Source organism: Chroicocephalus ridibundus, chromosome 3 (assembly GCF_963924245.1).
Source record: "Chroicocephalus ridibundus chromosome 3, bChrRid1.1, whole genome shotgun sequence".
NCBI lineage: Eukaryota > Metazoa > Chordata > Aves > Charadriiformes > Laridae > Chroicocephalus > Chroicocephalus ridibundus.
Window position 1 is genome coordinate 105,315,430 of NC_086286.1, and position 14,827 is coordinate 105,330,256.

Genomic DNA, 14,827 nt, shown 5'->3' on the forward strand with positions numbered 1-14,827 from the left:
CTTTCAATGAATGAAAATTTGCAAAAGCTGACTTGTTCCAATGTATTAGCTAATCAGTAAATTTAAATTATATGTATGATAAACCTTAACCTTTCGAAAAAATACAGGATTCAGGAGTAAAGAATAGTGAATTATGTACTCCATATTTCTTACCTTTAAAATTATAATGCTATCTGATGTTCTTCTACACTGAACTTTTCATGACAATTAATTTGAACTTGATGATATACTTGAAAAGTAGATTCCTGTAATTGTTTAGCTGTAATTTATAATACTAATAATATTCTAAGTCTTTCTTTATTTATACCATTATGTTTAGAGTGAAGACAGGACAGGGGTTGAGGCAGCATTTATAACTTTTCAGACAGCTTTCAGATGAATAGACAACAAAGTTGGGAGTTTGCAATGGAGACGTCAGTGTCTCATCATAACCTTCTCCAAGAAACCATCATGTTCTCTGCAGGGTATAAAACAAAGGATTGGGGAGTGCAGATATACATTATAGAAAAACTAAACAGTTATGACAAATCTCATATTTTTTTAGGTTTTGAACTGCTATCTGAAAAATAACGTCATGCTTTTTGGTGCTTGACTTCACTCTCACTCCACTATCAAATATTTGATTTTTCACCATCTTCCTTTTTCTGTTCTACACATTAATAGCAGAAAATGTTCATGTTAGTGTTGGAAGCAATTTTTCTCATTTTTAAATTAAAAAAGAAGGAAATTAAAAAATAATTTTTTAAAGTGTTATTTAAACTATGTTCAATTTTAATTTAGTTTCCTTCACATAAAAAAATACATAAAAAAACCAAACTAAGCCTACCAAGAAAACGATATAAAATTCCTCCAATTTCTCTTTTATCTTTGAACCACTTTGAACCACATTATCTTTGAACCACATCCAAGTGTATTGCAAGAACTATAGTAAAATCATAGTATTACTTTCAAAGCAGAAAGGTCTAGAGACTTACTTAGGAGTCAACATATCTGATATTTAAGTCAAATAAAAAATGCAAAGAATATCAAATGGACCAGAGTCATAAGCTGCTAGTGAAGTTACAAAAAAAGCACTTACACATTATTAATGACATGACATTGCTATTACGCATCAGTGATAAACACTATTTGTCTTACAGTGGTGAACTGTTCTGATCCTGGCTTTGTGGAAAATGCAATTCGGCATGGACAGCAGAATTATCCTGAAAGCTTCAAATACGGAACAAGTGTGGCATACCATTGCAAGAAGGGCTTTTATCTGTTGGGCTCATCTGCTTTGACCTGTAAAGCTAATGGCTTATGGGATAGATCACTACCAAAGTGTTTGGGTAAGTATTCATTCAGTTGGATTTACATGAAAGAGTGGTGCATGATTTTTAGTCATGATAGACCAAAAAAAGTGTAGTCCCATAGTGAGGAACAAAACTGGACTTTAGGATCAACGTATTGCAAATTGTACAACTCAGTAAGAAAACAATAAGACAAGATGTCATGCAACTTGTCATTATTAAAAATGGGTTTAGGGGGAACTGTGGAGCTATTATTTCAAATGCCAGAAAGTTAAGATTCATTTCCCTTTTTGGTGTATTGTTAAGATATCTGAAAACAGATAGGGAAATCTAAAATCATTATTTATATATTATCATTTAGATTGATAGTCTATCTCAGAATTATTTTTTTTCAGACATATTGAAGTGTGTACGTGAGAATGAATCTATGAAATCTATAGGAAAATTTTGCTCAAGAGGGTCTTTTCATAACATCACTTCGTACTTCCTCCATAACTTTTTTCCTCGGGGGGCGGAAATCTTCTGGTGTTTCCTGTAATCAATTCAGTGAGCTTCAAATCTCTAGAAAACAACAGTTTGGGTGACTTTCATTTTCCATTGGGATGTTTTTCTTCTCTGATCACTATTAATGTTCTGACCTTAGATTTCTGAATTACAATGCAATTATAGGAAATAATAAATGTCAATAAGAGCTATAGTCTGAAAACTGGGTTTATTCACATTTCAATAATAAAATAATTTAGCAGAATACAACTTTTTAAATACAAAATAGCTGCATGAAATGGTTCATGGGAAGAATATTTTACTGATGCAAGCACGTGCCTCCCTTTTTCTTTCTTAGAAAAAACATTATGAAAGTCTATGGCCCAGTTTTGTGCATGATCCCTTCCTACTTCCAGGACTGGTGTTTCAGTGTGAAGGGACACTCCTTATGCAAGGGACAGAAGAGGACGGGGAATCTAAATCGCCTAGAATAGCTACCCATCTTTCCACATCAAGTATTTTTGAAGTCTGATAGCATTTACATGGCTTTCTGGTTTTAGGCAGAGCTCGAGAAAAGTCGTAGGTGTGCACTCCCTCAGAATAGGAAGTCCTGACCTTGCTCTGGGGACTATTGATTGAGGCCGTGAGAACTTTCAAATTATCCTGTGAGGTCCCTACATTCCTCACTCACCTACTGTATTAGTTGCTACTGATTTGCTGCTGGTGGACTGAAACACTGTCTGAATCCTAAATATCACCAGGACAAATTTAACATTCTTTCCCCTAAGAAAAACTCAGTGAAATGAATAGGGCTCTTTCTGTGAGAAAGATCTGTTTTATCTATTCACAGATGAAGTCCCTCACAGTCTTTTCAAGTACTGTGAGAGAGATTTAATTTTCAAAGGTTATCAGTCATAATCCCTTTTTTTTTTCAAGCGTAAGGATGTTTTTGGTGATAGGGCAAAGTGCTTGGAGAGGCAGGTGAGATAAATTTTGCACTCAAAGTGGACAGAATGTTTACCATGAAAAATTCTAGTTCAAGAATAAAAAAATAGAAACACAGTGCTCTTTTATATGCAAGGCAATACCTATGACTGCCATTGCTTAAAAATGGATCCTTCTTTTCTTCATAAACTGGTAAAATTTCAAACCACTCACTACAAATCATTATACGGCCACATTAAGGTGACCTGCCTATGATTTTCTTCCAAAAACTCTGATCACCCACTGCAGCTCCTTCCAGAATTGTGGCAGGACTAACATTTGCATGGTACTGAAGCAAGCTCGTTAAGGTTACCGATCTGGCTGAAAACTAAACACTGATTTTTTTCTTTGGGAGTATTGGTCAACCAGATCAGTGTTCTGATTTGGTTTACCATTTGCTACGTGAACGCTTAAGCCAGCCCAAGGAAAGCAAGAGAAACACACAGCAGGGAGAGTGGTGGTCAGGACCATGCCCCTTGGCAGAATTCCATTGTGTAGTCAGTTTGACATTATCATGGGACCCAGCAAAACACAAATAATTTTGATGTCTGTCAGGCGTAATAGTCGTTAGAATAACAGTCTCTTTTTTTTCTAAAAAATTATTTGACCTGTAGATCATTCATTCAAGTAACTCATAAAGCTGCTCAAGTTCAGTTGCTCCTCTTAAGTGTTGCCTGTTTAAGTTGTGTGACTGTTTACTGAAGTTATATGAAATTTATTTTCTTTGTTTTTTCTTTCTCTATTGGATGACCTAAGTTTTACACAAAAGGCATTCAGAATTTAATTTCAAGTTCACCGTAAGATGACTTATGTTTCCTCATGTAACAGATCTGAACTACTTGTTTGCAAGTTATTCTGTGCCAAAATTGTTCATCTGAATTTTTTTCTCAAACAAGATTAATTTAAGCATAAATACGATTCATAATTTACGAAAATGATTAGCAATCCATTTTCCTCTTGTTCACTTTAGTGCAGCACATTGCTATAATAGTGCTACAGGTGAAGCTTTCTTGTTTCTTTATACTGTCTAAACTGTTTCTAGTTATTGTATAGATATGATAAGGCTACTTACCATTATCATATCTGTAATATATAAGCACATTGCAACGTTAACCTTATTTGCTTTCTTCTTTTCCAACCTTAATGGAAATAATGTGTATTATCTGTAGGGAATGACAGTGAACAGAAATGAAAGAGAACAGAGAGCTCAATATATTTTTCAGGGAAAGGCTTAACTGAATGAGTTAGTGTTACATGTAGTTTTATGTTTAATCTTACAAATGACCCGTAAATCATTTATAGCAACCACAAAACTGAAGATATGAAGGAGTTTATGTTGTGTGGAACCAGCATCATACGTAAAAGTTATAGTAAGTTTTTTCTGTGCTATGAAAACATCTTCTAATATTGTGCTCTTTCCTCTGTTAGTAATTTCTTGTGGACATCCTGGGGTACCTGCCAATGCAGTTCTTTCAGGAGAAAAATTTACATACGGCTCCATAATTCGCTATTCTTGCACAGCGGGTCGAAGGCTCATAGGAAATTCTACTAGGGAGTGCCAAGAAGATAGCCACTGGAGTGGAACTCTCCCTCACTGTTCAGGTATTCTATCAACCGTCATCTGAATGTCACCTTGTGTCGCATGAATAAGGCTATTCTCAAGCAATTTTTAACTACGGTCAGATATTTGGGTTGGGGTTTTTCCCAAGTATATTTTAATTTCACCAATAGCCGCTCAGCTGAGTTGTAGCATTTATTGAAATATTCTCATATGTCATCTCATCCTCTTTGTCATCACTTCATAAGCTTACTCCTTAGCTAGGTGCTATGGTAGTATACTGCAGTATATAGAAGCTGCAAAACACTATTTAAAACCTGGTAGAGTTCTGCTTAAAAAGGATGCGCGTATTAAATTTGGTTTTTATGAACACTGTTTTGTGTAAACAAAGGTCGTCACATAGGAAATATTGATTAGAAAACACCACAGCAAAGGTATGAGATGGTAAACTTCATACATTATGTTCCTCTTTTCACTTACAGAAATGTTCTTTATTAATGCCGTAATGTACAAATACCATAAACCTCTGCAGTGTTCTTGGTGCTGTCAGGAAGTACAGAAACAGTTTATTCTCCCCTAGACTAACTGCAAATTTAGAAGCAGCAATAAAACATTACACAGTTTTGTTGAGTCAAGAGCTCAGATGAGGATTGTCTACTACGTACATCCACAGTGTATTAATAAATTTTGTAAGGTAAACAAGTCTACATAGTTCAGTATATAAGAAAACAAATACCTGACAGGTTTAAGAAGAAAATTTCTCAATGAGAAGATTGTTCTATAATTCCACATTATAGAATCTTCTTATAACTTCCCATAAGCTCTTGGACATGGCCACTTTTGAGCTGATGTGGTTCAATGTGGTTCAGTTCAGATATGACCTAATTTAATAGGTGTAAGGTATTTAAATTCTGTACTTTGAAAAAGCTCTAAATAAGAGTTTATTGAAAATGGTCCATTCATAAGATGATTCTGCAAGGATGCTGAGCAGAATTTGAAACACTGAGGAAAGGAAGTGAATTTAAATCACTAATGGTTCTTTTATGTGCTGCTCAAGGAGGAAAGACTTTACTTAAGAGTCTTCTCACACTGCTAGATCTCACTGCCGTCGTGGTCTCTATACCAAGACCTGAAAGAAATCTCTGCAGGACAATCAAATGTATAGTTTCCAGATGGAATTGGCCTTTTCTTGCTTATCTTAAGTCCACATCTATGTCACTTTCGCTTTTTTATCCAGTAAAAAATGACAGATCTGAGATTGCAGCAAGACTTTAAAATTTTTAAGGTCAGAGCCCTCTACTGCTGTTACCCAACATTTCCCACCATAAGGGAAATTCTCATGCTGGTGGAAAGAAATTTTAATTTGATAATTGAGACTCCTTAGACATCAGTCGTGAATATGATAGTATTCTTACAGACTCATAGATTTTTATAACATTAAAGGCAACTGTAGTCACCTCCTATGATGGGGAGAATATGTCTAGTGTAACTAAAACATTGTCAGTGATGCAGAATTTAATTTTCTACTTTTGAACATCATGTGACACCATCTTGAGAGCATTTTCCCTAGGAAAATGATAAATCTATCTCTGTTAACTCAATCAAAAAAACAGACAAAAACACCCAAACAGAGAAAAACCCCTTAAAAAGGTGTTTCATTCCTTGAAGGCATTTAAAATTATGAAAATAACTACACTTTCCATTTTAAGTATTCAGGAGATTACTCCATTAAAAAACCAATATGAGTAATTTGCATTCATAATGTCAGTGAAAGAATGATTGTGCCCAGGACAACTGAGACAGCTAATTGGTTTTATACTTAAAGAGATATGAAATACAATCCCAATATAACATTTGAAACCTGTAGTCTGTTTCTGCATGGGGTTTATTTCTTTGTTATATATTAATATATGTTTGAATTCATGATGGTATAAATATGATTTCAGCGTTTGTTGTCACCTGGTAGCTGCTACAGTGATGGACACTTGTATTTTATGAGCTAAGTGATATTTGAGATTTTTGTTTAAGACAACTCACTCATTTTTCTGTAATGGGTTTGTAGTCATCTACACTGATAAATAAAAAGGGGTCTAGACCTACGTAATACTATAACAGCCTTTGTCTATACCCTTTAACTATAAACTTTCATAGCTCCAGTTTAAACCTTCTCCAATGGTTTTCACCCGTCCCAACCAGCACTCCATCAAACAATGCACAAATGTTTTACAAGTCAGTGTGCGCTGGACATCATTCTCAACAACCACTTTGGATGCAGCCACCCTCTTTCAGAGAGTGACTTTAATGGTATAGATGTGGACAGAATATACCAGCTGGCTGGCTTTGAGACACTCACACTGTTTACAAGCATGCACTTAGACAAGGAAATCTAGGTCCAAATGCTGTAGGGCAGGATGGCAAGGACAATCTATTCTAGGAGAAGCTAGTACTTAGCAAAGTGGACACAAACGAAGCCCACAAGTTAGGCTTGAATTTAGGAACTGTGTCTTTTATGAGGAAGCATGATTGTACCCAAAGTGTGTGTCTCAAACTTGCTATACTGAAACCCTTATGCCACACACACAATCATACTTTCTGACTTTAGAAAATTTTCATTTCTAAAAGAAAAGTTTGAGTTTTCTCAACACTTTGCTATTGTTATTCCTTTGTTCAAGATTTTGTCCTTTATCTGAGAGGTGTGCCTATGATGAAAAACCTATGTAAGAAGATACAGACTTCAACCTATGGAATTATTTATGCATATTTTAAAAAATACACAAATCATAGTTTTAATAGAAATTCAGTCTAGACGTATAACCTAAAAATGGAGCACAAAGGATAGTGTTACTATGAACCACAATTTTGATGCAGAGGGATTTAGGAGAGATACAGTTTTATGTCATAATTTATTATAAATTGTTGATACTGAGACCGTACTTCCTTGAGCATCCTTGAGCATTTCCTGTAGCAGCCACGTTATCTGATAAGGCGGTTGACTGGTTCATCAGACCTATGGGGACGTATTTGAGAGGTCTGTTCTGCAGCACATTCATTCCCTTCTAAAATTCTAACCAATACTTGCATTTGAATTTCAAGTGTAAGGAAAATTATGAGGTGTCCTTTCCATTCTTGACAGGCACAGAGGACCAGGGACCATTTAGTGTTTTCTGTGGATATCTGTATTTCAAACGTATTGCTTCAGAATCTTGAACATGGTTCCCTTCACTCTTGCTGTTATCTAATTTTCGTTATTACAAGTTATTGCTGGCAGAGAAACTGAACAATAAAATAAAATGTGTGGAAACCTTTTTTTATGTGGAAAAGACGACAAATTTGTTAAAGTGACAAAAAAATGACAGGGATGCTTTCAGTGTTCAGGATTATCTTTTATTTATATCAAATTCTATGTTTAGGTCTGTATATAGGTCTGAGATGAGAAGTAGGCTAAAAAGATATGTTATTTTCTTCTTTGGCTTTGGTTTCACGCCCTTGCACTGGAAGAAAAGTGATTAATTATAACAGAAACAGTGCAGTTAGTAGTACTATTCGCAAGAGAGTATCTTCACTACTCCTACATTTGCATGTAACGTCGCTGCCAGTAATTCTGCTTTGCTGTGTTTTACAGGAAATAATCCCGGCTATTGCGATGATCCAGGAGTACCAGCTCATGGGTCTAGACTAGGGGATGAGTTCAAAACAAAAAGCTTGCTACGTTTCTCATGTGAAATGGGTTATCAGCTGAGAGGATCTGCAGAGCGAACATGCCTGCTTAACGGTTCCTGGTCAGGTATACAGCCTGTGTGTGAAGGTAGGTATTGATACCATCAGCATTTATGACACCATTGAATGACATTTACTAATGACATTTTATTCTTTAATTACAAGAAATTCTATGACAGAAATATTTTTTTAATATATTTTATATTGCTCTGCAGAAATTTTATACAAAAAAAGTTTCAAAGCAGTTAGTGTTTTGCTTGAAAACCTAAATGCAAACTGTTAAATTTTGGAGTATATAAGAAGATTGGGATAAAATAATTCTAGTTAAACAAATATTAAGCCTGAAAATATAGAATAAATACCTAAGTTAAATGTAAAAGTAAACAAATGCTTCTGATTGAAAATATGAAAATGGAGTGATAAATCTGTCATCCATCTCCTAACAATATGATATCTTCATCTTCTCTTTCTACGTAATGTCTATGCATCAAGGATGGAACAGATGATAAAATAACGTTGTACTCTTAACTAAGTATAAATTAATGTTTATTTCTCCACTTAAGTTAGACTAATTTTTTATGAGATATACTATTTTTACGTTGGCTCTTCCAGAAGAAATGCAATGGAGAATATTTCTGAAAGTCACATTTTAGAATAAGAATATAATATAGATAATATATATAAGAATATAATGAAGTTTTACACTTGTTATGTACTGTCAGAATTGGAAAGCAGCAATGGAAGACTTCAGATTTAGTTTTAAAATGACTTCTTGTTTTCCAAGAATGTTTGAAAAGGTGCTGTATCTGATTCGTTGTATCTGTTGTCTGCTATACTAAATGATAAAATGGAAGATAGGACAAAATATTTTTAACAAATTTGTTATATTTTTTCCACCTAGGGATTTTATCACAGTATCCTCATCTAACAGCTGTTCTTTTGCAGTATTCTTCAGCACAGACTAATCTTCTGTCGGTGTAGATATCACCGTGACTGTATGAAAATGGTAGGGGGCACAGGATCTGTATCTTCAGCAGGAAATTGGAGTTTTGCCATGTCCTTTCTTCTTCCCCTGCATGAAGACATTAAGTATCATAGGACAGCAGCACAATTAGCGGAGTTTGAAATGCCACTGTTTTTTCTTTATCTTTTTGCTTCCACCTTCTGTTTTCAGAAAAAAACCAAACCCACAAACAAAGCAAAAAGCCCTTTTGTTCCACTTTTCCATTCTTCTTCAATTGTTTCCTGTTTAGTATAAACACAGATGAGATTAGGAGGAGAGTACCTTGTCACCCCTACAAGTTCAGGTTCCAACCTAAGGAATTTTTCTCTTCAGTGTTTGAAACCTTAATACATAAAAAGTGAATAAGACTTCAGTAAAACAAAGGCATTTAGGTATTATTCCAAATATCAGTAATACTCAGAGTAATTTTTAACTGAAAAAATTTATTTTGATGAATCCTGTAATCTATAACTATTGGATTATAACTATTATGCTGGGGGCCATCCAGCTGGGGGTCATTGTGGGCAACAAGTTGAACATAATCACCAACGTGCAAAGAAGGTTAATGATATCCCAGGCTGCCTTAGGAGGGAAGTGATCTTTCCCCTCTACTCAGCACTGGTGAGGCAGCATCTGGAGCACTAGATCCAGTTCTGGGCTCATCAGTACTGGAGAGACATGGACTTACTGGATATTGTCCAGCAAAGGGCCATTAAGATGATGAAGGGGCTAAAGCATCTCTCCTCTGAGGAAAGGCTGAAAGAGCTGGGACTGTCCAGCCTAGGGAAGAGAAGGCTCAGAGGGAATCTTACCAACTTATATAAATATCTGAAGGCAGAGTACACAGAAGATGGAGCTGGGTTCTTTTCAGTACTGAGTGACAGTACAAGAGGCAATGGGCACAAATTGAAAAGACGGGACATCTGTCTAAACATCAGGAAACACTTTTTTACAGTGAGGCTGACTGAGCACTGGCACAGGTTGCCCAGAGAGGTGGCGGGATCTCCATCCTTGGAGACAGTCAAAAGTTATCTGGATGTGGTCCTGGGCAACTGACTCTCAGTGGCCCTGCTTGACCAGGTTACCTCCAGAGGTCCCTTCCAATTTCAGTAGTTCTGTGATTCTTTGATTCTGTGATTCACATATCTAGGAAGACGTGATACATTGAATTATGCAGTTTAAGTAAAATAAATATTGTAAGTGCTGTAAGGATTATTTTATAGACAACTACAGTCAAATTAATTATCATTTTGTCAAATATTAAGCTTCTGCAGACTTGTCTTCACATGAATTCCATAAATACATTTAGCCTTACTGAATACATCCAAGCTTTCCTTGTGCAGCTCAGGTAGAGGAGCCTGAAGTGAAGGAATGAAGTTAATCCTGGGAAAGAGGGGAGGAAAGGTGTTCTTTTAATGTTTGTCTTTTTGTCCCTGTCCAAATCTATTTTAATTGGTACTGAATTAAAGGAATTGTCCCCAGATTGAGTCTGTTTTGCCCACAATGGTAATTAGTAAGTGATTCCTCTGTCTTTATCTCAACCCATGAGCTTTGTCATCCTTCCTGCTGAGAAGGGGGCAGTGAGTGAGCAGCTGGGTGGGCATTTTGCTGTTAGCTGAGGCTAATCCACCACAATATTCCAAGCCATTAAGTTTAATCACACTTACGTTTAATCATATCATTGTATTCAACTGAATCATTTCACTTCTTAAGAGACCACACTCATTTGTGCTGTAGGAAGAGCAGAAAGAGTTGCTACCTCTGGACAGCTGTGCAAGAGACAGTTGAAGTATGTCCTTCCAGTCTTACAAACCACTTCATGCTCCATGGAAGACTGAAGGAAAGAGTTTGACTTAAGTGCACATTTCTCCATAACTATTGAATTAACCCTGTTAATCTCTTAACCTCATGATAATTTTATTTTATTCCTGTGATGAGAAGTAGTCTCTCTCCAACAGTGGAATGTGTTTGCCAGTGTCCTGTCTGCCGGGACGGTCAAATAAAGACACTTTAGAGGAAAGTTGTTAGAAAAATTCAAAACAAACAAAGAAGTCCTTCTCACGATCGGCTGGTCAGTTGGAAAAAAAACAACACTAAACCCTCCCAAAAACCCAACATGTAATCAGAGTAAACCACTGTCGAATCTCCGATGTATGAAGCTGAAACATAATCATTGCCTTAATGTATAGCTACAGATGCCAAAAAACATATGCAGGCCAATATGTAATGTCTGTTCTTTTCTTGATTCAAAAAAGAAATGGACAAAAATTGGCTATTTATGCCTTTTACAACTGAAAGAAGAGATACTGAAAAACAGAAAGAGAATAGAAAAATATGGTCAAAGGCAAAACAGAAGCATAGGTCTGTCAGAAAGTCCTGCATGAGCTTTCTTCTCTCCAGTGACCGTATTGGGTGGAGTGGAGCAAGCAGTGCAAGCTAGCTGAAACAGCAATTGAAAAAACAAAACAAATGCAAGTAAAGTGATCATATTAACAAAGAGAAATAAGTTATTAACTCACGAATATACCTATTAAACATTTTCTTAGCAAAACGTGTTATAGCTTTTTTAAAAGATGGGCTATTGACCTATTTTTTTTTTTTTTCAGTTAGTCACCTATCATGGAAATACTGATTTTTCTTAACCTTTTCTTCACAGCTGTATCTTGTGGGAATCCTGGCACCCCAGCCAATGGTATGATAATATACACTGATGGAATATTATTCTCCAGCTCAGTCATTTATGCCTGCTGGGAAGGTTACAAAACTTCAGGGCTGACTACTAGACATTGTACTGCTAATGGGACATGGACTGGCACTGCCCCAGACTGCACAGGTCAGAAATAATCTTTCTTCCTCTAAAGCTTTAAAGTAGTAAGCCATAGAGCCTTGCTACTGAAAATGATTGTTTTGTTAGATAAATTAACACGTTTTTTCACAATTCATCTGTATTGTAATACTTGAATATTTTATGTATCTAAAGGTACATGCCCTTTTAATACGTGCTAAATGTTACCAGAAGTATCTTTTTAAGGTGGATACATAGGGAACTTTTCTGTGTTTTTTAACCTCATGAATGTCAACATTGAAAATATAACATTATTCCGAAGAACAGGTGTTCCTCTAGAGTTTCCTTTACCTTCTTTTTTTTTCTTTTTTTCGTGGTTTTTTTTTTTTTTTTATGTGGCTTACTTACAGAAGATGAAGTTCTTGTAGTTCTAAATCAGATTTTACCTAATTGAATACATTACTGTGCCAGTTTTTATTGTGAGCCAAGTGAGTTAGATCTGCCCTATAACCATTCTGCTGAGGACCAAGTATCAGGGAGCAGTGAGACTGGGCTACTCCATCAGGGAAAGCGAGTGAGGAGCAGAGGAATGCTACAGGGCCAGCAGGGCCAGTAGCCTCACTGACAAGGCCAGACCCACAGTACCTCAGTACAATGACACACAAAAGAAAAAAGAGGAATTCCATAACTGCTGGAATTGCATTTCACCATCAAAATTAGGCATAATGTGACAAAGATCGCAGTATGAAGGAAGGAAAAGTCTTGTCAAAACTACCACTAACATAACAATCTACAGTAGCAGTAGAGCATACCAGCTTAAGCTAGTGTGTTTGAGGAACACAATACTTGGCCCACGCTATTACAATGCCTCAAAAATACAACTTTTTAGTTAAAAATTAAAGATTACTTTTTTGATTTTTTGTGAAATATATTGATTGATTTTTTCCTTGTTTTGGATACTAAAAAAAAGTCAATATTTCATTACTTGTTTATTGAAAAAAAATAAATCCCTTTTTTTTTTTTCCTTTACTAGTGATCAGCTGTGGAGATCCAGGTGCATTAGCAAATGGCATTCAGTTTGGAAATGATTTTACTTTTAATAAGACAGTCAGCTATCAGTGCAATCCAGGATACTTGATGGAGCCTGCCAGTTCATCTACCATGCGTTGTGTAAAAGACAGCACTTGGAACCAGAGTAAACCAACTTGCAAAGGTGTGCATTTGAACTTAAGTAGTTTACAAATACTGTTTTGATACTGTATGTGAAATTCACTAATCAGTGTCTTTATTTATAAAAAAATGTCAAAACCTTCTCTGGGACAACTGACATGCAAATGCAACTAAAACATTTAGATAAGTATTTGTGTAAAATTTGTATTTATTTTGCACATATGCTATGGTGTAATATCTGTCCGAATAGTGACATGAATGACTACAGTAGAACCAAATCACTCTGCAAAGAAGATTATGAGAGTGCTCAGTTTAAAATGCTTGAAATGAAGTACCCTTTTTTCCTTTTTGGGCCCTTTTATCTTGGATTAGATGGCCAAAATTCTGTAAAGGGATCCTGCAAACCGAACTTTCCATAAAAGATTACCCTGTTGCAGTGGTTATGATGCAGTGTAGTCATCATAAATAGCCAAAAAGATGCTTCACGAATAGCTTATAAAAGGCCTAGACTGCCAATTCATCTAGCACCACTTTAAAGTGATGTCTAAGTCTAGTCTACTGATTAAATTTTGGCAAATGTAGTCAACTGACTGCATTTTCTGTTGTAAAAGTCACCGACTGAGTGATTTTACAGTTGTGCTCTTTGTTGAACAAAATCATGTGTAAGTGTAAATTTGGTCATTCCAGATTTCATTGTTTTGGGCATTCTTTCAGAAGCTGGAAAATATCAGAATATTTTTCAAGCCACTAATTACCGATAAAGTCAATGTCCATTGTGTGCTGAAAGCCTTAGAAAATGAGCAGGTGAATGAACAAAGTCTTATTAAAAGCTTTAAATAGTGCTGAAAAATTAATTTAAAATAAAATGTCAATGTTTAGAATCATAGAATCGTAGAAACATATTTATTTAAATAAATCATGTTTATATAAAACTTTTACCTAGCTCAGTAGCCTATTGCCAACACTGATCAGTAAAGAATATGTAGGAAAGAGATTCAGAACTAGGTAAGCTGTATACTCTTCTTGCTTCCAGCAACTCAAAGGTCAGGGACTTCCTAAACCTATAGGTGGTATTTTTGTATTTAAATTGGTTTTCTGTCTATTACAGGCTGCTCTATCAACACATAAATGCTTTGTTGGAACTGAACAACATGAAATTTTTTTTTAGTTTCAAAAGCATGAGTAAATATTATGTCGCATTCTGCTAAACCCTATAAACTCTTGAAATTCTTAACTTTTCTTTTTATGACACAGCTATTACTTGTGGCCCCCCTCCAACAGTACTCTATGGGAAAGTGGAAGGATCTGATTATCGCTGGGGTGCCAGTGTGAGTTACAGCTGTGCAGAAGGCTATCAGCTATCTAACACAGCTATTCTCTCCTGTGAGGGTCGAGGAATTTGGCGGGGAGACATCCCACAGTGTTTGCGTAAGTTTTCAGGGTACAGTTGTGTTGGGCTTCAATGAAGGTACAATTGGTTGTCTCAGGCTACAATCAGTTGTCTTGGGCTACTGTCAGTTTCTCACAGTTTAAAAAGGACTCAGCAAGATAGGTAGATATGGACTACCGCAGGATTCTCCCTCCTTCTTCCAAAAAACATACCTCATTATGAATTTGAGTGGTTGTGCCCATGTAAGGTCATGGTCTTCTTCCTTTCCCCAAAAGTCACCTCCATCTCTTATTACCTAATTGGACCCATCACCATTTGCCTTACTGAAAATCTTTTTGAATGTTCTGAATTTGACTTGTAGTGAGCGTGATTAAAATTTTACCTTACACTTTTCTTTTTTCTTCCCTATTTCAATTTCCATTATTGGGTGAAAACAAAGATCCTAACC

The 14,827-nt window shown here is 35.8% G+C and overlaps 1 protein-coding gene across 2 annotated transcripts in view; it reads left to right on the top strand.

The window, feature by feature from the left end:
- CSMD1 (CUB and Sushi multiple domains 1) overlaps window positions 1-14,827 on the top strand; it is a 1,197,532-nt gene that overhangs the window by 1,153,169 nt on the left and 29,536 nt on the right. For both annotated transcript variants that reach the window (XM_063330346.1, XM_063330347.1), the window contains exons 55-60: window positions 1,140-1,328; window positions 4,185-4,358; window positions 7,937-8,119; window positions 11,691-11,867; window positions 12,853-13,032; window positions 14,244-14,417. In XM_063330346.1, coding sequence (XP_063186416.1) covers window positions 1,140-1,328; window positions 4,185-4,358; window positions 7,937-8,119; window positions 11,691-11,867; window positions 12,853-13,032; window positions 14,244-14,417 — 1,077 coding nt within the window. The remainder of the gene's footprint in view (window positions 1-1,139; window positions 1,329-4,184; window positions 4,359-7,936; window positions 8,120-11,690; window positions 11,868-12,852; window positions 13,033-14,243; window positions 14,418-14,827) is intronic.